Genomic DNA, 25,708 nt, shown 5'->3' on the forward strand with positions numbered 1-25,708 from the left:
ATCATTCATCTATTTATAGTGTATTATTAGATACTGTGTAAAAAAAATAACCCGATCTGTCGTCATTTTGACATTAAATAAAGCGGTCAACCCTTTATATGCTTCTACTTCCCTAAGGGGAGCTTAATCCCGAAGAGATAAATTTTCTAAAATTTTTACTTTAGGTTATATAGCTCATACCCATGAGAGTGTAAGAGCTGACAGATCGAAAAAATAAGTTGCGAGTGAGCGGTAATGAGCATTTTAGTTTTTTGTGTATTTAGGGTTTAAGGTTGACCACGTAGATCGAGACCCAAATTACGACGAAAAAAATTGAAATTTTGACCACAACTATTTCTTTATGCTATGATCATATCTAACGGTCGAATTTGATAATTTATATTTCATCCACCTTGTTTGTCATGGAAGGTATACTTCTACATGTAACTAATAAATAAATCTACATTAGTGGGCATGTAAGCATTTTGTGCGATCTAAATAATTGAAATTGAAAATCGATCAATTTGACATTATTCATCTATTTATAGTGTATTATTAGGTACTGTGTAAAAAAATTAACCCGATCTGTCGTCATTTTGACATTAAATAAAGCAGTCAACCCTTTATATGCTTCTACTTCCCTAAGAGGAGCTTAATCATGAAGAGATAAATTTTCTAAAATTTTTACATTAGGTTATATAGCTCATACCCACGAGAGTGTAAGAGCTGACAGATCGAAAAAATAAGTTGCGAGTGAGCAGTAATGAGCATTTTAGTTTTTTTGTGTATTTAAGGTTTAAGGTTGACCACGTATATCGAGATCCAAACTACGACGAAAAAAATTGAAATTCTGACCATAACCATATCTTTATGTCATGATCATATCTAACGGACGAATTTGATAAATTATATTTGATCTACCTTGTTTGTCATGGAAGGTATACTTCTACATGTAACTAATAAATAAGTTAAACTACATTAGTAGGCATGTAAGCATTCTGTGTGATCTAAATAATTGAAATTTGAAATTGATCAGTTTGACATTATTCATCTATTTATAGTGTATTATTTGGTACTGTGTAAAAAAATTAACCCGACTGTCGTCATTTTGACATTAAATAAAGTGGTTTCTACTTCTTTAAGGGGAGTTGAATCACGAATAGATAAATTTCCCAAAACTTCTACATTTGGATATATTGCTCATACCCACGAAAGAATAAGAGCTGACTGATCGAAAAGATAAGTTTTTTTTATATTATTTTTTATTTTATTTCTACTTTGAAAAAAAGAGGATCAAAGGACTTCACTCATACCCCCATGGTGACTCGAACCCATGACTTCGTACATAGATAGTGGGTGCTCTAATCACTGAGTTAACACCACTTCTTAATTAAGTTGCGAGTGAGAGGTTACGAACATTTCAGTTTTATGTGTAATTAGAGTTTATGGTCGTCCGCTATTGAAATTAAATATATTTTTTATGGTTATAATTTTTTTTACACATTTTAATTTTTTTTATTGAATTAGAAGTTTTAATGCTTATTATAAAAGAAATTTTAAACACAAACCTCTAGCATTTGTTTTTTCTGGAAGTCCAACAACTAAAAAGATGAAACAGTTTTCTGCAACAAAAAATAAAAAAAAAATTGTTTTCGGCTCGAACCTGCTGACCACCGTCTACAATAACTATTAGTAGTTATTTACTTATCTATACTATTATTAAGAGAAGAGGCTTTGTTAGCCAAAACTGAAAATTTTGACAGATTTAACCCTAAAAGATTAAAAAACTTTGACAACAAATTAAATCACAAGAGTAAATAGGACAATTATAAAATAGATTTTATTAAGAAAATTGAAAAGAAATTATCCCACAATCTCCCATTTTCTCACCCACTATTTTCTCTATGCAATAACTACCCACTAAATCTATTTTCTTTTGCAGATAACTTTTTTTTTTTTACAATTAAAATTTTTCTTCCCATTTTCTCTCCCACTATTTTCTCTCTGCAATAACTACCCACTAAATCTATTTTCTTTTACAGATAACTTTTTTTTTTTTTTACAATTAAAATTTTTCTTACACATGCAGACTAGTTTGTATAATTGTATGTGACTGTGGCTTCACCACCATGTGTTTTTTTTTTTTTTGGTCAGAAGAATAGAAGCCCAAAAGGGCAAAGGAGGGGCAACAAAGGACAGCCCAACCCACAAATAGAAAAGAAAGCCGGAGATTTCACTCTGATGACATCAACGAGAAGCCACAGAACAAGAACCCCAGCAAAGATCAAAAGCTAGCTTGATGATGGTGGACAAGGGAGACCATCAGAATTAAGAACATGCAAGATAGAAGGTGGTGGCCTGTTAGCCCATCTTTGAAGACCCACCCTCAGATTGGCAAGGGAAGCCACCCCATGAGCGCAATTCCCTCAACGGGAGATCCAACTCCAACGAACACCGGCGAAACTGTTGCTCCGGCGACGAATAACATCAATTAATGGGTAAATTGACCAATTTCTACTTTTGGAGTTTTGTATTTCATTCAACAGAACTTGAGAATCACTTTCAACACAAATGAAGGGCTGTGTCAACCTACATAGGCTGTTACTATTTCTCTTCTTAGTCTATTTCACTCTTTCAAGAACCGAAAGTTCTTCGTCCTCTGCAAGTGGCTCTTCTTGCTGCAAAGTACAAAAAAGCCTAATGTTTTCTCCGTCCTGAATATGGAAAAGAACAGAACTACTCTCTACTCCAATTTTTCCTTCAATTTTGGGTGGAAGGTAAATATGAATTTGGGTGTTGCAGAATTTGAATAGGATTCATGTGCCTCAGCCCATTCTCATCAGCCTCAAAAGAATATTTATTAGCAAACAATTGAACTCCGACGCCATGAGACCTGGGCTCTCCCTTGGCGTCTACTCCGGTCGATTCCACACCCATGGAAAACTTCTTCTTCGTAACTCCATATCATCTTCTTCTAACATAACCAATCTCATCCGACTGAAAACCTCAAAGAGATCCGAAACAATTGAGGCGAGGGAGCTCGATTAGGAGCAATCGGACCTGGAATCGTGGCTTTTTCCGTCATCATCAACAATCATGGAGGCTTGGTACTTGCTAATTTGTTCGATCTATGCCATCTAGAATATACGAGAATCGAATTGATCGATTTGAATTTGAAACTGACGAGAATCGAGTTTTCGAGAAGGTGTGAAGATCCGGGATTATGGTCTATAAAGGATACTCTGTGGAGCTTCTCTTTCACCAGAACTTTAACCAGCTTGTTACCTCTTGCGCATATTACGTTTCTACCCTCTGGTTGTCACAGTAACGGCAGTCTTTTTACTGATAACGTTGGTTATCTCCACAATTACATTATTGACCTTACAGTTCAAAACCTGTGGACAAGAATCAGCCACACACACCTGGCCCACAGGGTCGCACCCTACGTAGGGCGCATTCCAGCCGCTCCCGAAATATTTGCCCACTGTCTATAATTTTCCCGTTATATATACTTCACCACTGATTTAGAGTACAAAGCATATATGCAGATTATTTGTAAGTACCGTATCTGGCTCTAGGATTAAATGAAAGGGATTTTGTCCATTTACCTCATTTCTAGGGATTTTTTTTCCCATTTACCCTATTAAATTTTTTTTTTCTCCTTATCCAAAACACTCTAAGAAAGTCTTCCATAATACCTCATTAAGTGTTTTTTTTGTTTTTTTTGAGACTATGTTACCCTCACCCCTTTGTTACTTAGAGAGAGAGAGAGAGAGAGAGAGAGAGAGAGAGATTGAAAGTAGGGATGGGCTTGCAAAACCGAAAACAGAAAAAAACCACACCGATAACTGAACCAAAGCCGGAAAAAACCGCACCGCATCACACCGAATCTGGTCGATTCGGTTTTCGGTTTCCGCCTAGCCAAAACCGAACCGAACCAAAAAACCAAACCTCCCTAGAAACGACGTCGTTTTGTATATGTGGAATCGGAAATCCTAAAAAGTAAAAAGCTCATTCCGCCTCTCTCTCTCTCTCTCTCTCTCTCTCTCTCTCTCTCTCTCTCTCTCTCTCTCTCTCTCTCTCTCTCTCTCAGATCTGTCCCGATCGAGATTCGACCTCAGGGTCGGCTCTCTCTCAGATCTGTCCCGATCGAGATTCGACCTCAGCCCCGACCCTGAGTCTCAACCTCTCCCTCTCTCTGACCTCTGTCACAATTGCATAACGTCAGTGGTCGTCGTCTCCCTCGCTACTTCGCCAGAAGTCGAAGCTCTCTCCAGTAAGCATATTGCTAATTCCCTTCTTTGTTGTGCGTTAATTTCAGTTCAGTCTCTGATTGCTTTTCATCTTTAGCAAAACCCCATCGATCTGGGCTTTTTGACGTCTCTGTGGATAGGAGCCCAGTGATAACCTCATCACGTTTTGCTGGTCGTCATCTCCCTCGCACCTTGGTCGAAACCGAAGCTTGGAATTGAGTATTTTAGTTTCAAGTACACCTCTTTGATAACCGAAGCTTGCTCTCTGTCTCTTATGGATTCTTGTTTCTTGATTCTTTTTTGTTGAAGTTTTTTCTTGAAGTTGTGGTGGTTTGTTTCCACATGTAAGTCATTATGCTTATACCTTTGACAAATTTGGGATATGGGTTTCAGGTACTCTGCATTTGTTTTGGCCGAGTAGTTCTAGACTTGAGATTGCTGAAAATGAAGAGGCAAATGGAGAAATCTAAGTCATGTGGTTCAAGTTCTGCCTCAGCCCTGAAGAATAAATCATCTTCATCATCTCAGGTAGCATTTTTTTGTTTAAAATCTGGAATCTGTTTGTTGATGTGGTGTGCTTTGAAGTTGTACCTTAAATTATTTGAGATATAGAATATCATGATTTCGTCCTTGCTTACATGTCCAACTTGGAACTAATTGTATTATTCTGTATGCTTCGGTTGTATGACTAATTCAACTTTCTTCCAAGTTTTTTTTCTGTTACTTTAAATCGAAATGCTCTTGGATCTTCTACTTTTACTTTTCAATAATTAGTGTACTATTGATTAATTGTACCCTAGTTATGGATAAAGCTAGAACTAGCTGGGGTCTTGATTTGAATAATCAGCTGTACTATAGAATTCACTTGTTTTTTGTGTAGGTAAAAAGCCTATCTTTTAAATTACGCTAGCACAAGAGACTAATTGGACCACTGTTACCGACAAGAATAGTTCTTGATTTGTTTCTATATTTGTACATTAATTTCCAAATTCTGTGGGTGGCATGTTCCAAATATCTCTAGTACTTAATTGATCCTGTGGAAAATAGGAGCTGGGGTACAATTAATCAATTGTTTCTGTTTTGCACTTAAAAACTGCAGTGGGGAGTAGTCGGAGAGGAATATTACCTCCAAAGTTGAAGCCTTCATCTTTCCGAACTTGAGATCATGCCATTGCTCTCCTTCATATGTAGATGTTGGTTCATTCTTTTTGTGATGTTTAATCTTTTAGTGAACTTACACATTTTTAATTTGTGAGGTTAGTGACTTAGTGTTGATGCAATGGTGGACTATTATAAACTTTGGACTCTATATTTTTTGACAATTTCATATGTTGATGACTTGATGCTAGAACTTGATGGACTATTAGATTATATGAATTGAATTATATGGACTATAGAGTATGGAATTATAGATTATTGTCTATTGAAGTACAAAGCATGCATTAGTAAACTTATAAACACATTGTGATAAATTATTATTACAGGTTTGAAGAAACAAAAACTTGTCGAGTTACAATACCAAAGAAGTATGAAGTATATTTGGTAAAAATCTATTTACCAAAAAAAAAAAATTAAAAAAACTGAACTGGGCCGAACAGTCCCGAACCTTTCGGTTTGGTTCGGTTTTCGGTGTCAACTTCTAAAAATACAAAAACCGCACTGAACTGCACCGATTCTAATTTTGGTTCGGTTTTCGGTTTAGGCTGAGAACCGAACCCACCCCTAAATGGAAGAGAGAGAAATTACATCGCTGGAGCCCCGTTACAGGCCGCCGGATTCTGATCACTGACCGCAGCCCACCAGACTTCTCTGAAAATCTCTTCGGAGGTCCCCAAAGAGGTCGTCGGAGATCTCATAGGTCGCCGAAAAGGTTTATTGCCCTCAAATAGATGTCTATTGCCCCCAATAGAGGGGTAATAAACCTCTATTGCCCCCCAATAGACGTCTATTGGGGGGCAATAGAGGTTTATGAAACCTCGTCGAAAGTCTCCAAAGAGGTTATTGACTTGTTGTAGATCTCATATGGAGCCGGAGAGATTTATTGCCCCTGAATAAACCTATATTGCCCCCCAATAGAAGTTTATTAGCTCCCAATAGAACTTTAGGTAGCCGGAATGGGAACTAATCTCTGTAAAATTAGACAAATAAAACTTTGATTAAGGAAAAAAACGAGGATATACATCAATTCAAAACATCTATTGCCCCCCAATAGAATCTTTTTTTCTTTCTTTCTTTCTGGGCCTTTTTGCCCCCATTTTCTTTGTCTCTCTGTGTAGTCCAAAATGTCCAAAACAATATTCGACCAAAAGCTAAGCCTACTAAGGTTTGTCATAAAAAAAAAAAATTTTAAAAAAAAAACAAAAGCTGAGGTTTGCTTTTTATCTTTGTTTGTATGTAAGACTAATAATAATCAAATCAAAATTGCAGGTTTGATTATTTTAGTTTTGATACCCATATAATCCCATCCCTAAACACTTTGAATTTTGAACCTGGAATCGAAACTATGCCAAACCCTGCCACCCTGCCAAATTGGACTCAAATATAGGAACCAACCATGGAGATCCGAATTCCAACAAGGGGAAGCCTTGACCGGGTCTAGTCGGCACAGTCATCTCCAGCATAAGAGTCGCTGGTGATGATTTTGAGGTGGTGGTCCTTCTTGCGGTCATCGGCTATGTGGCTGGCATCGGGATTGTCAGAGCGGGAGTCGGTGCAGTTGATGGTGTCGCAGGAGGTGAAGCAATGGTGGAGGCGCTCGGAGACGATGTCCAAAACCAGCTTTGATGAAATCTCCTAGCCTCCACTGATTCTATGTCTTCTGCATGACAACCCAAACCATTTCGGCGACGTGGCAAACTTGGTGAGACTAGCGGCAAAATCTGAATCTGACGGCGGCGATGAGAGAGAGAGAGAGAGAGAGTGCAGATCCGCCAAATCGGAGAGGGAGGAGAGAGAAATTGATGGCATGGATGTAATTCATTAATTAGATGGAGGGTAAAGTTGTCATTTTACTTTGAATGTGGTAAGAGGGAATAAAAATCTCTTGCTGGGGTGAGTAGGATAATTTTGTAGGAGGCAAGGTTTGAACCCCGGTTTAAACCTCAGACCTTATACACAGAGGCTTTGCTCCCAACCATCGGAGCAAGAGCTGCTCTCATTATAATATGTACAAACGTTATATTTATTATGTCATACGCGATAGAATTAAAATAAAAGAGAGGCAAGGTTCAAACCTCAAACCTCATGTACAAGAGCTTCGCTCTCAACCACTAGGGCCCAAGCTGCTCTCGTTGTTATTGATACAATTTTTATATTTATTCTGTCTTACGGGATGGAATTAAAACAAAACCAAAATTTTATCCCTTTCATCGTGTTGTATATCACCCATTGCATCATCTTCCACCTCCTTCCAACAAACCCAGATGCATCATCTTCCACCTTCCAATAAACCCCCATTCTTCCACCTCCTTCCTACAAACCCAGACCCATATGGCCATGTTCACAATCTCACACTTTCACAAATCCATATCACCAATTGCATCATCTTCCACCTCCTTCCAATAAACCCCCATTCTTCCACCTCCTTCCTACAAACCCAGACCCATATGGCCATGTTCACAATCTCACACTTTCACAAATCCACGAATATAGGCAAAGCATTCCCAGCCACAAACCTATCAGATTTTCTTCTAGGAATGAACAATCTCAGTACCTAATTCCATGATTTCCACTGCGTTTTTTAGGTTGCAGATCTCTGATTTCTTCTCTTTCTTTGTTGTATCATCTTCTTTCTTCTCCTCCAGATTTAACTTAGAACTATCGGCTAAAAACTCAAAACCGATCAATGCCGACCGAGATCTCAGTTACCGATAGCCAGTATACTGATCATGTCGGATCGGTATCGGTTTGAGAATTGGATTACCGACACAGTCGATTCGGCTGACGATTGAGGAAAAAAGGCCTCGGTTTTGTACTGAATCCAGCCCTACTTCATTGGATATCCGCCCCTAATGGGGGGAGGATTTGGGGACAAATGGGGAATGGGGATGGGGATCCCCAATCCCTGCTATCTAAGATTGGGGATGGAGCGAGGATGGTATTGTGATCCCCATCCCCAATCCCGCCTCAATAATATATAATTTTTTTTTTCTTCTTTTTAAAAAGAGGATCAAAGGATTTCACTCCTACCCCCATGGTGACTCGAACCTATGACTTCGTCATTAGGTAGTGGGTGCTCTAACCACTGAGCTAACACCACTTTGTCCACCTCAATAATATATAATTATATATATATGTATATATATATATATATTAATCTATATTAGTTTATTTTTTATAATATAAATCACAAAGATATACATTTACTATTTTACTTTAATGGTTACACTTTTACAATATAAAAGGCACCATTCCTATCGTTCTCATTGACCCTAACTGAATTATGATTTATGAATTTAATCATGTTTTAATTTTATTTGTTGTAGATTTTGATTTTAAAAAAGGCAATATGAGAAAAAAATTATTATATTTATTAAATTCTTATTAGAGATTTGGAGCGGGTTTAGAGGCCTAGTCCCCAGTCGGGATGGGGACGGGAATCCCCAATATATTTTTATTGGAGATTGGGGCGGGGATAGGGGTGGAGAATGACCTCGGGGAATATGTGATCCTCATCCCCAACCCGCCTCATTACCATCCCTATTTAGAACTTTAAATCAAGAGGGCAGTACTCGAACAAGGAATAAGTACGCCATCTTGATTTAAACAATTGAGTAATAAGAGTACTAGAGTGCTCGCCAATTTGTATTTAGTCATTGGCGAACAAAGCTAGAAAAAGCTAACGAGTTATACTTTTAAGTTCATGGAAAAACCACTAGCAAGGGAAAGGTTGCATTCAAGAGTAGTTGCAGTCTCTCCCCTCTGAACATTTACGAAAAACTCATAGGGCCAGTGAAAATTAATCAACAGATCAAAAAATTTCATTCCTGATAGTAAGATGAACAATTCTACTTATCAATAACAACTACCTTGCTACACCTTTTTACTCCAAAACGATCAAACCTATGAACAAAGAATTAAGTAAAAAAAAAAGGTCCGCTAACTAAATAACTGATGTGAGCATTCCCAAGGCAACCATCAAACTGTTTTGTTGCAATTCCATTATCAACAGGACACCAAATAACAATGAAGGTCAATGTAGTGATGTCGGGTCCAACTTGGTTGTATATGGCCAAACACCATCTTAAAGAGAGAGGATTATGCCACCGGCTAAGCTCCAGCTTCTGGAACCGAATCCAGATTTACATCTCAAAAAGAACCGAGCAGGCATTTTGTCATTGTGATTCTACCACCTGAGTAAATACAAAGTTAAAATTTATTATTTGATACAAATTTAAAAGATCCTCACACACCCACAGGGATTGAACCTCTAAGAATTTGTATGGATATAAATTTATTCACGAGTGACAGATAGTCAACATTATTTACTTGGCTGTCAAAAATATTTCAGATTGATTTCCGAAGCATATTATATACAATTTATGAAAAGTATTTTTTTTTTCTTTTCTTTTAACTAGGTTTAGAAGATTCAATACCTTCTCGAGATGGAAATCTATGGACCTTCATCATCTGAGCTAGAATTGTCCATGCGCCGATCCTTGATTGCCGGGAAAAGCCGCTGATGGAGATCTGGAAAAGGAGGCTGGCGTAGACCAGGAGAAGGAGGCTGGTGGGGATCAGAGGCAGATGGCGTTGTAGGAGGCTGGTGGGGATCAGAGGAAGGTGCCTCCTTTTTCTGAACCTTTGTGAACTTTTTTGGATTCAATCTCACTTCTTTGCATACCTTATCTAAAATTATTAAAAAATCCCGCACAACAACAAACAAATGTAAACCCTCATCCTTCCCTGCATTCCCATGGAAATAGTCTCCAGTGCTCTTTACCAGAGCCATGATTCTCTTTTCTTCCTCATGGAGACCCCTGATATCAACATCAGCATTCTGCACAAAACTCTTCAGTGTTTCATGAAAACCACTTTCTTCCCCTGACTTCTTCATGTCTGAGTTCAGAAAATCTCGGGCTTTTACCAGAGCACTTCCAAGTTTGGCAACAGTTCCTGTTAAGCTATCAGCATCCAAAATTGACGCTTTTTTTACATTCTCGAGTTCATTGCTTAAACCTGATACTTTCTCCAGACCAAGATTACAATAGTGCTCTTCTGTGTCATGGGAAGTTTCCTCAAGGAGATCATCTGTTTTGACGCTAGAGAAACTCCGGTTCTCTTTTGCTGCACGAGCAGCTCTCACACCCTCAGAGCGGATTATTTCCTGAACAACAAAGTGCAAAAGAGTTGTCTTGCCATCTGTTCCCTTTACATCTGACAATTTCAAGAGTGTGTCCAGCTTAAATGCCTGTGCACCACCACGAAATGTTCCATCATTCATGCGATTGCCAGTTTTAAGAACAGCTTCTAAAAGCTTGAGGAAAAGCCGGCTGTTTCTGAGTTCCTTGCAAGCAACCTGCAATAGAAATAGAGGCTGTGGTTTAGATAGTATTCAGTAAAACTTCAAAGGACTGGAAATTACTGACAGACAAGGTCATGCACAGAAACAAACAACTCATTAGAACAACAAGAATGTGCAGATTTGAATGGCCACTGAGAGATTGTTTAAATACCACGTCCCTGCACTCATATAGTTTAACTGCTGTTACATGTCAGTCAATTTGAAAGATGACTGAATAACAGATAGGTTTCTGTTGAAAAGCTCCTCACCAACAGAATATGCAGATTGATGCCAAATTTGATGCCTCATGCATGACAGCAGGACTTAGGTCATTTAAGCCTTCATCTTTCAGATATGACTAACCTAGAGAATCTAGCAACTAGGTATTGCAAAATTGATGTAAACTTTGAAAATAGGAAGCAAATTTACAATAGTTTGCTATTTCGGGTATTCCAGCTAGAAGTAGAGTAGTAATCATGGGATTGTTGTCATTAATGGTTGTAGATGGATGGAAATCCAAGGCTTGGATACAAAGGCCATTGCTAATAAAAGAAACGACATGGTCAGCCATTTTGGGAAGTTCTTCAATCCCAAGTTTGTACTTTGCTATGATAGCAATCATTTTTCTCCTTGTTCCATCAAACTTCTTATTCATGTTATTAAATTGCACATTTTTAATTTGTGCATTAGCTTTTTATCTGTTCACATTTGCAAAAATCAGTAATGTGTTTTTCACCATGAAATAAAGATTCCCACAGCTCTAGAGCACTATGTCTTTATGCAGGATATCAACATTGTAGTAGAATTCGCTGCACTTTGTTCTATGATTATTATGGTTGTATATCAGGTGTATTGGTTATATTTTAGACTGCCTGAACTAACACAGTTAATGTGAAAAACCCAAAACCAAGCAGAAAAGCTATGAGATTTAAAGTCATATAAGTAGTGCATTTTAAAAACTCAGTCCCCTACCTCTAAGGTTGCGAAGGATTCTTTAAGGTTGGTGACCTCCTCCTGAAGAGTGCACATAAAAAGTAAGGCTTCCAACCGTTTAAAGGCAAAAGGGATGTCGATTAAGCCTTTTAAGAACCGTTCAGCAGGCCCAAGTTGAGAAAGTGCACCATCGAACACCCTGAGCTTTAGTTCTTCTTCTTGTGTTGGTGCCATCTTCAACAAAGTTTGAACGAATTCAATGGGAAGCTCATTTCCTGATTCAATTAAAATATGTTACAATATGCTTCTCATGAACGAGCAAATTCAAACACAAATGTACTCAACCATCTTATTATATTACCTATCTTTATATGTTCTTCTACTACTAAGAGGAGATGTTATGTCAATAAATAATCGCAAAATGTTTTAAAGTAACCTTTCATGAAAATGCCGAAGCTTTTATAAGAAAAATGATGAAAATAAAAGCTATTCACATAGGAAAAACATGCAGAACATCAGGCCTCCAGCAGCCAAAAAACAACATAGATACTGTTGTATTCCAATATGCATAAATAAGGAAGAAAGGTATATCCCCAAAACAATTTCCACAATCATCTCTCTCATCAAATGCCATTCCAAAACACTGCAGCTCCAGAAGCACTGGGGTCATAACCATCTTTCATTTTGAGTTTTCTGTATAAGTTATTCTATTCTCAAACAAAAAAGAAGATGTTCCCTTGAGAACTTTGCCAAAAAAAAAAAAAAGCTTTAGAAGTAAGCAATGGGTTCTAAACAATTGCATTAAATCCTCGTACTTCAGAGATTAATTGCAAGCTCCTTCAAGAAAAATGAACCAAAAAGTAGAACGTGTATCCCTTGCAATTCCTCTGTAACACACTCAAAAGGAAGAAATTAAAATAAATGCATCTTATTTCATGTCACTAAAAGAAGGGAGTTACCTTCACAAATTGCATCGCAGACTTCTTCTATTGTCACATTCAAAGCTCGGAGAAGAATTGATAGATTCTGTGCCTTTTTGGGATTAATAAGTTGAATGAACTGGGGTGTAGGATCTTGGGATGAAGACTCCTTCTTACGATCGTTTTTGTTTTTATCACCAGCATTATACCCAAACAGAGATTCAATCATGTTCTCATCAAACCTGTATGATAATCACATATTGTCTTCACAAGCTTATAATATTAAATAATTTATAGGTTACAAATAAGAAAAGGAAGAGAAGTGGTACTAACTGGAAAGATCCTGATTTAATCTGATGCCACACCATTGAATGATCAGGGTTTGCTAGAACCTTATCCCAAAAAAAGGGCTTCAGCTTGGTTTTAGGAGCATCACCATCAGCCTCTGAGCCATCACTCGAAGCAGCATTTGATGGACGCTTTGGTGCAAATGGTGGAGGTCGAGCTAGCTTAGAACCTATAGGCATTGATGGAGGTGGCCTAGGAGGAGGTACACCAATCTTTGGAAGTGGTGGGGGAGGAGGACCAGGAGCTGAAGGTGGTGGGGGGCGAGGACCAGGAGCTGGAGATGGTGGGGGCCGAGGACCAGGAGCTGGAGGTGGTGGGGGAGGGGCTGCACCACCAGATGGTTTCAAAGTGGGAGGTGGTACAGGAGGCGGAGGGGTTGGAGGAGGACCCGCCCTGCCAGGAGGAGGCTTAAAAGAAGAAGGTGGCTCAGGAGGGAGAGGATTTGCCCTGCCAGGAGGGGGCTTCAGAGGAGGCGGTCCATTAGGAGGCCTTCCAGGAGGAGGTGGTATCCATCCGTTCCCATTGCTGGATGCCTCAAACACTTCATACCGGGATTTGGATGCACGTCCAATGGATCCTAATTCTGCAGTGAAGTATAGAGAACATCAGACTCAATGAGAAAATTACTATTCAAAGATTAATCCTTTAAGGCCTGAGTTATTACCCAATGATTGATGCTCAATCTTCTCTCCTTTTATTGAATTTTCCAAAGGATAAGACTTGTAAGAAGAACCTGAAAACATCAAAATGTCAAAGAAATGTAGAACTGAAATAGTTTAAGATAACAGTACGAAATATTAGAGAACTGTACCTCCAGAGTCGGATTTACTCAGGCAAAGAAGGGGGCTCTCATCATTTTTTCTATCTTTACGCCGTGTCCTACAGATTTTAGTACAGCATAAAAAGAAGACTGCTGCAACAACAAATGTCACTGTTGCAGTTACAACAACTGCAATGATAATTGGTTTATGGTCAGTCTTTTTCTTAGTTATCTGTATAATGGTGCTGGGAGCTGGTTCACTAACTGAAGGTTGTGAACTCGAATTTCGGGGCATGGAAGGAAAAAATGATCCTTGTGCAGGACCAGGGGATGATGCTGGACTGAATTTAGAAGATCCTGGTGCAGGGGCAGGAGAAGGTACCTCAGCAGAGGTCTGGAGCAATTCACTGCCCATATTCCTTCTTGGAACAGGTCTGGGAAATAGGGACTCAATATACTTGGCATACCAAATCTTGGAGGCATTCTCTTTTCCAGAGACACGGAAAAAGAGATTATTCTTTCTGAAACAATCTGAAAGAGTTTGTTTCACCTGAGGATGCAGGACACTAATAAGTTTCTGCACATTTACTTCTTCCAGTGACTGTCTTTTTGAACTAATTTCATCTGCACTAATATATGTTTCCTCTGGTAACCATAAGTGAAGATCTTGAATAGTTTCCACCAAATGGGTCAAATCTACCTTGCAACGTACCCATAACAGCTGTGCCTGCAGCCGATAGAATTTAACAAATTTTAATTTCTATTACTACTTTGCAGAAATCTGTACACTTATTGAAGAAGACCAAACTTCATTTGTGAAGACTGCTGAAAGTGGAAGCTGAATACATTTTGTTTTCTCTTGTAACTTGTTTCCTGTTTTTACCATTCCATTTTCATCAGGTCTAAAATTAATCAAAACTACCCAGATATTGCTGATCTCAATTACTAGTTCTAGCTTCAAAATAATTACCCCTAAACATCTAACATCAAGTTGACCAAAATCACAAATCTATTCCAGTAAAGTATTTATGTATCTTAACTACTTCTTAACCCCAAATCTACTTCTACAAGCTAGAACAACAACCCATCATGAAAATATGCACTAAATGTATGCAAATTCAGACAAATTCAAATAAAAGTTTACACAGTGTCTTACCATATCTCCATCAATCTTTCCAGTTGCTGGATCAACTAGTCTACTGAGAAACACTTCTTCTGTGATCACTCTCTCCTCTGAGCTGATCAAAGCTGAAACACAAAGCAGAGTAACCAAAACTACGAAACGACTTGTCCTCATAAGACCCATTTGTTGTAGTATTATGATTCCGAACGTTCAATATCCTTCTCATTTCATCAATCCCTAAACCTCTCATAACCAAAACCCTAGAACACCTTCATCACCCAAAACTTCACCAAAAGCTTGAAACTTTCACAATTTGCCACCAACCCAATATTCAAACTTTCCTCCACAGAACACCTCCAATCCCAATTTTCCTTGCACAAGAAAATCCTCACAGACCCACCAAGGATTTTCCCATCAAGATTTGAACTTTAAACACAATAGGAGATAATCAATCACACCCAGAATTGTTCTCCCCCAAAGCAGCCAAAATATTGAATCAAATCCTATTCCAACACAAAACCCACAAAGAAACCAGGCACAGAAAGCTGAATAGGGAGCTCAAAACAGAAGCATCCAAACAAGTTTCAATGAAAGCAGGCCCTGAATCCAAAATTGAACGGGTCTCCGTGTGAACCTTTTAAAAGGGTGTTGGATTCTGACCAGATCCACCACACGGAGCTTACACAATGTCAGCTGTAATATGTTTATACAAAGCAATGGCGGTATTGACCAGGACCTGCAGGGAAAGATCAAATTTTTTCCCTTCAGAACGTTAATACGTTTCGTCTCAAAAGCTGTCAAACGAATGACTCTGTTTCCTGTCTCTTTCTTTCTCTTTGTTTTTTTTTTTTTTTTGTGGGGGTATATCATACTACTTTTCTATTTTATTTTTTATTTGGTCTTATTTGTTATTTTCTGTTTGAAAGAAACCTTGAAAGAAAAAAACAAAACTATTCAATACAATTGTGCAATGTGATGTGCCTGCCTGAATCATTGTGTTATGACTTTTATCAACCAATTAGGTAATTACACTACATTAACATCTTTCCTTTTCTTCCCTTTCACCAATTAATCAAGTGTGACATCACTTCAATATGTCCCTTCAGACTTTCAGAGACATCCGAATAAAATTGGAACTATAACTTTTAATATTATTTGTGTGTTGACGTCGGTGCGTCTCAAGATTGCTGCATACCTTCTCGTGATGAAGAAAAATGCACTAATACAAGTTTTCAAACATTTAAAAAAAAAATTGAAGTAATCTTTTAAATGATTTTGTACATTTTTATGCAAGGTTTGGTGTTTACCATTTCTAGTGGGAGTAATTTAGTCATAATCATGTAAAGCTATTGAACGTCTGTAATATATGGTACAAAATGATAGGAAGACCTCATTCTTTTTATAAGTTGGAGATTATGAATTCGACAAATAAGTAATCATTGTATATTCTCAACAATTAAAAAAGGAAAAAGAAAGTAATAATTCTTCTAGAGAAACCCTACTTCCCCTTGAGGATGCGTCTTTTGCCCTATCTTTGCAATTGAACATAGGGCAAATTACATATAAGGTCATTTTTTAATGTTTTTTTAGCTTTAGGGTCATCAATTATTTTTTTCTCTCATAAGGCCACTTGAATAAAAATTATATTAAATTTTGGATATAAAAACTAAAATATTTACCTGAATGCCACATTGTCACTAGAGTAAAAAGTCAACAATCATTCTCTCTCTCCTTTTCGGTGAGGTCTCCAGCAAACTCCGGCGATCACAAAAGCTACTGTCACCAGCAACAAAAACTACTCTGATGAGATTTTCGGCGACAAAAACTACAGTCACCAGCAACAAAAGTTACTCTAATAAGATTTTTGGCTGTGAGATCACAAAAGCTACTGTGACAAGCAACAAAAACTACTGTCACAGCACTAAAAGCTACTCCCACAAACAACAAAAATTATTGTCACGAGCAACAAAAACTACTTTGATAAGATTTTTAGCGAGGTCACAAAAACTACTGTCACGAGCAACAAAAATTACTCTCATCAACACTAAAAGCTACTCTCATCAACAACGAAAACTACTGTCACCAACATCAGAAAGCTACTGTCACCAGAAACAAAAGTACTGTCACTAGCAACAAAAACTACTGTCACCAGAAACAAAAGCTATTACCACCAGCAACAAAAACTATTCTCACCAACATAAAAAAAAGTTACTCTCACCAACATCAAAAACTACTTTAACCATCACAAAAAGCTACTCTCACTAACACCAAAATCTACTACCATGCAAAACAAAATCTATTCGTAGAGATTGAAAAAAACTATTACCATAGACTAACAAAGCTACTATCACCAACTGAGAAAGCTATTACCAACCAACACAAAAACCACTATAAAACATTAAAACAACTATAAATTACAATGTCGAAGGCTTGCAATGCTCAAACTTGAATGTATTGCACATATCATAATCCATCAACATAACTTGTATCCATGAGCATCATTCACTAGAGTAACCATATAATCCATAGGAATTACCAAAAACAAACCGAAGCTATCAAATTGAATGACAAATATCAACAAATGAGTTTATACCTGATCCAAAAACTGTAATAGTACATAATTCCGGGTTTTGAACGAGTGTAAAATTTCCAAATCCAAGCAATTGGAAGTTGTGATTGCATTGAGGACTCGGATTTCACCAATCTCATCACCGGAAAAAAGCCGAATGAAATCGTGCTTTTGCTCAACCCGAACTAGACCATTGAAGACAACTTTCTAGGGGCTAAGGTCGGTGGCAAAGCCAAGCTAGTAAAAGTAGCGGTAATTGCAGGAATTTGGCGTTGAAGGTTCAGAAAACCGAAAAGCGGCGTGATTCTACCGCCGTATTTGCAACACATCCACGTTGTCGCCGACGAGCTGGAGCAACGGAAGAGAGATTTGAGGTTGTACATGAACGTGGACGATTCTGCAGCCACCAATGACAACTTTTGCAACGCGCTGTGGAGGCATGTGTTATCTTAACCACCAGATCAAGGTTTTCATCTTGTGACGAAGCCGAGTGGCTTTGAAAGCACCAAATGCAATTTGAGCTCCTGGCTGCCTGGCTCTATTGTCAAAAGCTCAAGGCTCTTCATCTTCTTGTGCTGTCGCCATTCGATCGGAGCGATGATTAGAGCTTTGAGGTTGTTTTAGCTGTGGTTAGCGTCGTCGAAGGTTTTCGGACCAGAACAACGGCATCGAACTGAGGAGGTCGATTCCATGTCTTGATTTTGGAATTGAACTGAGAGAGAGAGAGAGAGAGAGAGAGAGAGAGAGAGAGAGAGAGAGAGAGAGAGAGAGAGAGAGAGAGAGTGTGTGTGTGTGTGTGTGTGTGTGATTGATTCTTAGGTAGAAGGGTAAAATCGTCAAGGAGGGAAAAATTTGAGGATGCAATGGCCTTATGTGTATAAGAAAAACTAGATGGCCTTGTGGCTAATTAAAATTTTAAAATGACACTTATATGCATGTAATTTTCTATTGAATATAGGAATATAGCACTTTTCCATTCTCAAACCTCAATTATGTAAAACAAATGATGCATAAGTAGCCAGCTTCAAAGTAATAATAAGTCACTAGAATGTGGTTAAAAAAAACTAATTAATCAATTCAGTGGATTGGATTGGATTCCTGAATTTAAAGCCATTATGGTCAAAATGATTGACAGATTTTCTTCCCATTAAAATAATTTTTATAGTTCATTAGCTATCTTACAAGTTTAAATGATTATATTGAATATTTTACCTTCTAGAAATCTGCATTACATTAACTATATAGTAATATTTAAAATTATCCAATATTAATCATATGATCAGCATGATTTATAAACACTGATAGTTTTTTAATCAAGATAACAAATTCTCATTCAACTCAAATCAGAGCGGCACAATACATACCTTCTATTGCCATAAATACAGACAAGTAAGAAAAGTGGCATGCAAGATAACACCACTCATTAAAACATTCAATTCTCACTTATTAAAAGCGAGCTTATGAACTATGAAAACAAATAACAAACCAGCAAAGTTTAAAAAGGAAAATAACTTAAATTTTCTTCTTGCCCTTCAAGATAAGGGCTAGGAGGCTTCACCGACCTTTTTTGAGTTTAGAGGGTTTTTGTTCTTGGAACTAAGTGGTCTTCCCCTTTTCTTCTTTAGTTCATCTTTATCTGCATGTACAACTTCTTTAGGCACAAAAATGATTCCCGGAGCCTCAACCATTCCAAGAGACTTGGCGAAGAACTTGGTTGGAAATTTCGACATCTTCAACTTCTTTATGGGTGCATCTGTGCTCACCGATTTGCTAAACAAGTCTGGCAACAATATTTTCAGCTTCTTTGGAGAGGAGAATGGTTTCGTTGGTCTGCCTCTTTTAGTTAGCACAGATTCCTCAACAGGCAAAGCTCCTCAACAGGGACTAGAGCAAGCGTTCATTTGCACTGACATTAGAGCGTGTATCTTGCTCACACAACATAATAGGCTTGCGTCCACCAGCATGTTCTTTTAAACCAAATGATGTCTTTCTTGCAGAAGGCAAGATTGAGGTCTGTATACCCCGAAATTAGAAGGCACGATTCACAAATTTGTTTGTGGTAAACCCTAAAGAAGGGCTGGTGATGTCCAGCCTCTTTTTCACAGTGCTATCCGCAAAACTTGGCACAACTCTACCATTGGCCATAGGACAATGATCCCCTTCATGAAAAATTAAGTGACAGAGATTGCACTTTCCTACAAGATCCTCAAAGAAAAATGAAACATTTGCTTCTACATTAGGAGCGAGCTTTAGGGCTTTCTTGAGAAACAAGAGCTTAGAGATTTCATGTGAAACCCTAACCCTAACTCATATTTTTAAAGATTTTCTCATTCAATTCAATATATTCCCAGCAACAATAAACAATATCTGCAATTTTGTTGTGTACCTTGAATAACGGTAGGATGTTGGTGATACGAACCCAGAAGAAAAGTGAATTCAATTCAATTGTATGCAGCTGTTAAATACTATCATACTTCTGCAGCACCAATGAAGCCTAATTGAATCGCCATGGCCCACCCCGTACAACTTTGTTTTGATCCCTAAGCAGATCGAAAGCAAGCACTAAACGATTCTGTGCTCTTTCTTGGATCTTGAAGACTCTGTTCAGCACTCAAACCCACTTGAAAAGGTGCTATAGATCATTTAGAGCAGTAGGTTGTAGTGCCAAAGGTCGAGCAAGCAAATAGGACTATGATGCTCAACGCTGAGATCCGCCAATTCTTCTTGAGATATCAATGACTTTCATTCTCTGCCAGAGCCAGGGAAACAACAAATGATGCAGTTACATCATCGATGGATGACATCCTGTGGAGCTTTGCAGTGAAAGGGACAAAAGATCGTCTTAAGGTTTGGTGCGGGCTAGCAGAGCGGCGCACTTACGGTTTTAATTATCACGATTGTTTGACGTCCCTTTAAAAGTTGATAGCTAAGAATAGCTAATATATATGAACATAATGAAGATTAAACTAACTATAAAAAAATAATTAAACTACATTATATTACCAAACAATTAAGGCAATAAATTCTTTCATGTCTAAATTGGTCATTCTACAAATTCACAACACTTTTAGTTTTAAGTTTACCAAACACTTTGCAACTGTTTTCAGCACTCACAACACTTATAAAAATTTATCAAACACTCAACTGCTTTACTTTTCAGCCACTTATATATACTTAAAAATAAGCAAAACCCAGTTTTTTTTTAAAAGCATAGCATACCAAATTGGCCCAATAACAACTTGCTTTTATGGGTTGACGATTGTCATAGGAATGTACTATATTAACATGTGGGGAGAACAACATGCTCTATTCTAACCGTAGTCATCTACATCGGGTGAGGATATTTCATCAATGGCGAGTGTTGTCTTGTCGCCGACTCCATCATTGAGTTTGTTCTTGCCCATAGAGTAAATGTATAGACTTAGGCCACTAGTTTTAAAAGTCTTTCTAAAGCAAGTATACTCGTTGGGTCTTTAAGACAAAACACTATTAACTGCTTTTTTTTGTTTGTTTCCATCTGTTGTGTCAGGTCTCTGAAGCAGGACACATGTCACATAATTTTTCTATTCATTATTTATTATAATTGTGGAAGATATAATTACTATGATAAAGATTTTGAGAAAACCTACCAAGTGATATTAATTTATTAAAATATTTTGGTAGGAAATAATTATTTTAAAATAATTATTTTGACTCATAAAATCAAACTATAGATTGCACACAAAAAATTTTCGTCAGTCTTTTTGCTCCACAAAATTCGGAGTGAAAAGTAGGTTTTTTTTAGTTGGTTTCCCCTCGTCCAGCGGCGCTACAACGCTGACAAAGGCTCTTTGCCTTGTTGGAGTATAGCAATTGCAGCTGGACGGGATCTTGGAGGATTCTGGTGGTGTAGTATGGTCGCATGCAGGACTTTTGCTTTCTCTGTTTCTGCTGCTGGGATAGCAACGGTGGTGGATCTATCTTGGTCGTGGTTGCGGGCTCATGCTTGATTGGGTCTTCCTAGCCCAAATTCTTTGGGTTTTGACCCGGGTTGGAGAGCTTTTCGAAGGTGGGGTGGCTGGCAGCATCAATCTCTTGCGCCTTAGCAGGTTAGCCTTGGTGGTTTAGATTTGAACTGTGGACCTAGAATGTTGTACGCAGTGGTCTCCATGGGAGTGTGGTGGTGGAAAACTGGTGCTGTTAGTAGTGGAGGGATGGTATAACGTTGTGTTGGTGGCGGTCTTTAGGCTGGCAGTGGTGGAGGTTTTGTGGAAGGCTGGGAGGGGGGAGACTGATCCTGAACAGTTGGTACGAGGAGGTCTTTTGCTGTTCATATCTGACGTGCGAGAGGTTGTTGACGTTCACACTACTCCGATGATGAAATCCAATGGTAGGTCAGTGTTGGTTTCTTGGCAAAAGGATATGGGTTGTGATTGTCTTATTTTATTTGTTATTAGGTTTTGGGTTTTAGGTAGTTTGGTGTCAATAAGTCCCTACTCTGAGTTAGGGTTGTTCCCTTATTCTCTTGAGCTAGGGTTGGGTCTAGTTGTTATGCCATGTAAATGCTATCATTCCTGGGGACAATTTGTTTTAAGCTTGGTTTATTTTGGTTGTCAATTTGCTGATGAGTGATCCTTGCACGTGGTCTGGTACTTTTTGGACACGGTGTGGAAGAAGGCGCAGTCTTCTGTGCCGTTAACTACAAGGTATTACCAAGAATCTTGGGATTACGTGAAATTTATAGCCTGGGAAAGGGGCGTCATGTGGTTAGAGTTTGAGCCATTTGGCTTGATGGTACCTGTAACCGCGGTTGTACTTGGGGTTTTGGTCTATGTTCCCCCCCCCCCCCCCCCCCCCCCCCCCCAATTTATGTTTTCCGATTAATTAATTGAAGGTTCTTTCTTTTTCTCAAAAAAAAAAAATGTAGATTGCACACCATGATGTGGGTATTCTCCTCATACTCACAAGTGTTGAGATGTTACATTTTTTTCCTTCACAAAATGGTGGGACCCTATTATTATTATTATTATTATTATTTCTAGGGCCAAACCCAAGTGGCATAATGTGCCCTAAAAGAAACCGTAGCCTTGTGGACTTGCTCTTAGCTCAAGTCATTTGTTAGGTCGGGTCTGAATGATCATATAGGCTTGGGTAATTTTTTTTTTTTTTAGAGTTAGAAACTTTTATTAAAATTAAACCAAATTGCATAGTACGGGAATGACCGGTGGTGGACAAACTCCCCACTCTCCTCCCAAAATCTAACCAAGTTACAAGTCCGTCATAAATGACCTCCATGAGTTGAAATGGCCCAACCCCTAACCACTTATGCCACCCAACCTGGGCTACCAAGACTCCAGAGAAATTCGATATCACCTTATAGACAACCTCAAGAAAGACCAACGCCCTCTTCCACACGGTGTCCCAAAGATGCCAGACCACATGTAAGGATCGCTCGTTAGCACATTGATCATAAGATAAAACTGAAAACAAACCAATTCGTCCCCAGGAAAGACACCATATCCATGGCACCTCAATTTGACCCAACCCTAGCACAACAGAGTAGGGACATGCTAATGACCAGAAATACCTAACCAAAATCCTAACAAAAAACCTAACCAAAAAAATTACTCTAAATAAAAACATGAAACAGCCCCACCAACCGTCTTCCTTCTCCTCAGGTTGCCCGCCGACAATCCACCACCATAACACTGCCCCGTCGAACTCGCAACCATGGAAAGACGCAGTCCACACAGCAAGCCACGCCGACCTTAACTGTTGTCGGCCGAAACCAGAATTAAACCCAGATCCCGACGAATCCACACTGAGATCCAGTACGAAACTCGCCTTGCCTTGCCACCTGGCCTTGTCCGTCAACTTGATCCGCCTATCGACCCATCTCATAGAGATAGCCAGCGTCATACAATCCATGGCATATCGTCGCCATGATCTAGCCTCAGGCCACCCGCTCCAATCCTACGTCGAATACCAGTCAGCCATCCTGCACGCCTGCACTGCCTCCCGAGAAGAAAGAAATGTCGTACACGACCTGGAAGGACGAAGCAGAATCCAGATACGGAGCCCCAAGCCCCGAGCCCCCACGATCCCTTCCGGCAACACCCGCCACTCGTCGATGAGGCCGGAACCCACAGTCGACGCGGGGGCGCAGCCGGACAGGCAGCAAGCTTTTCTTTTCAATTTCCAAACCCTAAAGGTCTTCCCTGTAATCTCGGATCTACTCTCAATTTCAGCCAATTCCCAGTTATTTAATACTAGGCTTGGGTAATTACAGTTTTGTCAAGAACGAAGAGTTTGTTATTTGTTATCATCCTTGTGCGTTATTTAATTTTTTGTTTGTAGGCTCTATCTTTTCTTTTTCTGCATTAATGAATTATGTTTACCTTTCTGTAATTTTGAAATAAAGTTCTTCGTTAAAATGTTGATGGACGTACAAGGGAGTCTAAGTCATGTAATCAGCACTTATTATGAATGAAAATATTATCATTTCTTACAACAAAAATAAGTAAATAAACAAAGGCAAAATTTCAACGAAAAAGAAGTAAATGAATATTTTGATTTTTAGTTTATAACCATGAAAAAGGTACATGCAGGGAGGTAATTGACACATTCTCACCAGCTGTTCTCATCTATTTCCTCTACTGTGTCTCTGCTACTGAAATTACCATTCTAGAAATAAATTACTCTCTAAGTGAGTTAAGAATAATAGCCTTCTCTTCTCCTAGCCGCTCTTATCTATTTCCTCTATGGTGCTAATCAAATTACCAAATCTAGCTAGAAATAATTACTTTGTCAAGTTGAGAATAATTGCCTTATCCTAGCTGCCCTATCTGTATCAAGATAACTGCATCTGTTTTCAATGGGAAAAGGAAAAGGAAACCCTTTCTGGCTGCGACCCACTATCCAAAGTCACTCCACAAATTCCATGGTTGGAAATTCAGCGAATCATGCAGATACTAATCCTGCTTTAGGAAAAGGTTAGCTCTGCAGATGCTAATACTCCATCTAGCCTGCACAAGAAGCATAAAAAATTGCACACAAAGTGAGGGGGAGGTGCAGTGCATGACAAGAGATATTCACATTATGGACATTTATTTTATTCTAGTCTGCAACACCCACACATGTAAGTATGTGACAAATATTCCTTTCCCACAGCCTTTTATAATTATCATATTGGTTAAGATATTGTCTCTGTGAGGTAAAAGACTCATTTACTGAAACTGTAATAAACCTAACAGCTGAGAAAGAGGTAATTTGCATTGCATATGAATATGGTGTTACAGAATCATTCACACTCCGTTAGTCCATTCCGTCACTCACTCGAGGGTCTAGAATCCCCAAGTTTTTCATATGGTACATAAAATTGCCAATCATAGATATAATGCATAGAAGCTGGAATCTATATAGGAAACCAATAATCAGAGTTTCCAAATCTGTTAGAAGATTCTACATGTAACCAATAAAACAGTCTCTTTAGCCATTACTGATAGTTACAAAAGCGATTAGATATATTAAAAGAATGTTTGTAGTCCCATAACCATTGCTACTTGAGAGATGAACTCACACATCCTAATGCCGAGATTTTTTTATAAATCTTTCAATCGCGGATCAGGTAACACCCAAGATACGTAATGCCAAGAAATCTAAAGCGGAATAACAATAAATTAGAGTTAATCAAAACACCAAACTTTTATGTTGTTAGGGCAAGTGAAAAAAAGAGGAAGATCTACCGTGGAAATGCATCTGCCTTGTAAGAAAAATAGTCTCTTGCTTCAAAATTCAAATGGACTGAAATGAAATACGATTGACTGGCTAGTTCTAAAGATTCTTGTATTGATGGTTCAGATTCATTGATTTTTTTTTTTTTTCCAAACATGTATTGTGTTGACCAATTTTCTTTTGTGAACAGTAAGCGTGGTGATGTGTTTTCAATAGGTTCTGCACAAGCAACAGTTATCAATTAATCAATCTCAAAGTTTGAATGAGGATCTTGTAATTCAAAAAATTTTCTATGCAATCGCAGTGCAAGTGACACAATACTTATTAGGTGATCTCAGCCTTAATATTTATAGTCAGCTTTTTTTTAATGATTAAAAAATTAATTTTTGTTGGTACGTACAAGTGCACGTCCGTACTCTGAATCCATATAATTACCTCTTCCATTTTGCCACATTTTCCGTAATACAAAATCAGCCTTTGGTTGCCTGCCACGTGTAATTTCTTCTTACCTATAAGCAAGATGTATCTAGAAAAGAAAATATTCCTATCCTAATAGACTTTACAGCCCTCCAGATATGTCCATGGAATTTGTCCTCTACTTTTTTAAA

The 25,708-nt window shown here is 38.3% G+C and overlaps 1 protein-coding gene across 1 annotated transcript; it reads right to left on the bottom strand.

Moving 5' to 3' along the window:
* Nucleotides 1-9,183: 9,183 nt before the first annotated feature.
* Nucleotides 9,184-15,639, bottom strand: LOC112202344 (formin-like protein 5). The gene is made up of 8 exons (XM_024343329.1): nt 14,852-15,639; nt 13,747-14,422; nt 13,600-13,668; nt 12,921-13,518; nt 12,627-12,829; nt 11,707-11,942; nt 9,827-10,749; nt 9,184-9,583 (listed from the first exon to the last, which is right to left on the bottom strand). The coding sequence occupies exons 1-7, from the start codon at nt 14,999-15,001 to the stop codon at nt 9,844-9,846; spliced, it is 2,838 nt and encodes a 945-aa protein (XP_024199097.1). The 5' UTR covers nt 15,002-15,639; the 3' UTR covers nt 9,184-9,583; nt 9,827-9,843.
* Between the last annotated feature and the right edge of the window lie 10,069 nt (nt 15,640-25,708).

This window comes from Rosa chinensis, chromosome 5 (assembly GCF_002994745.2).
Source record: "Rosa chinensis cultivar Old Blush chromosome 5, RchiOBHm-V2, whole genome shotgun sequence".
NCBI lineage: Eukaryota > Viridiplantae > Streptophyta > Magnoliopsida > Rosales > Rosaceae > Rosa > Rosa chinensis.

What these genes read in the sequence shown, in the direction of transcription:
- LOC112202344 (XM_024343329.1), bottom strand. Translation starts at nt 15,001, where the DNA reads ATGGGTCTTATGAGGACAAGTCGTTTCGTAGTTTTGGTTACTCTGCTT. An exon ending in GAAAGATTGATGGAGATATG is followed by an intron (nt 14,423 to 14,851) that starts GTAAGACACTGT and finishes TATCGGCTGCAG; the next exon opens with GCACAGCTGTTATGGGTACG. An exon ending in AATCCTTCGCAACCTTAGAG is followed by an intron (nt 10,750 to 11,706) that starts GTAGGGGACTGA and finishes TTTCTATTGCAG; the next exon opens with GTTGCTTGCAAGGAACTCAG.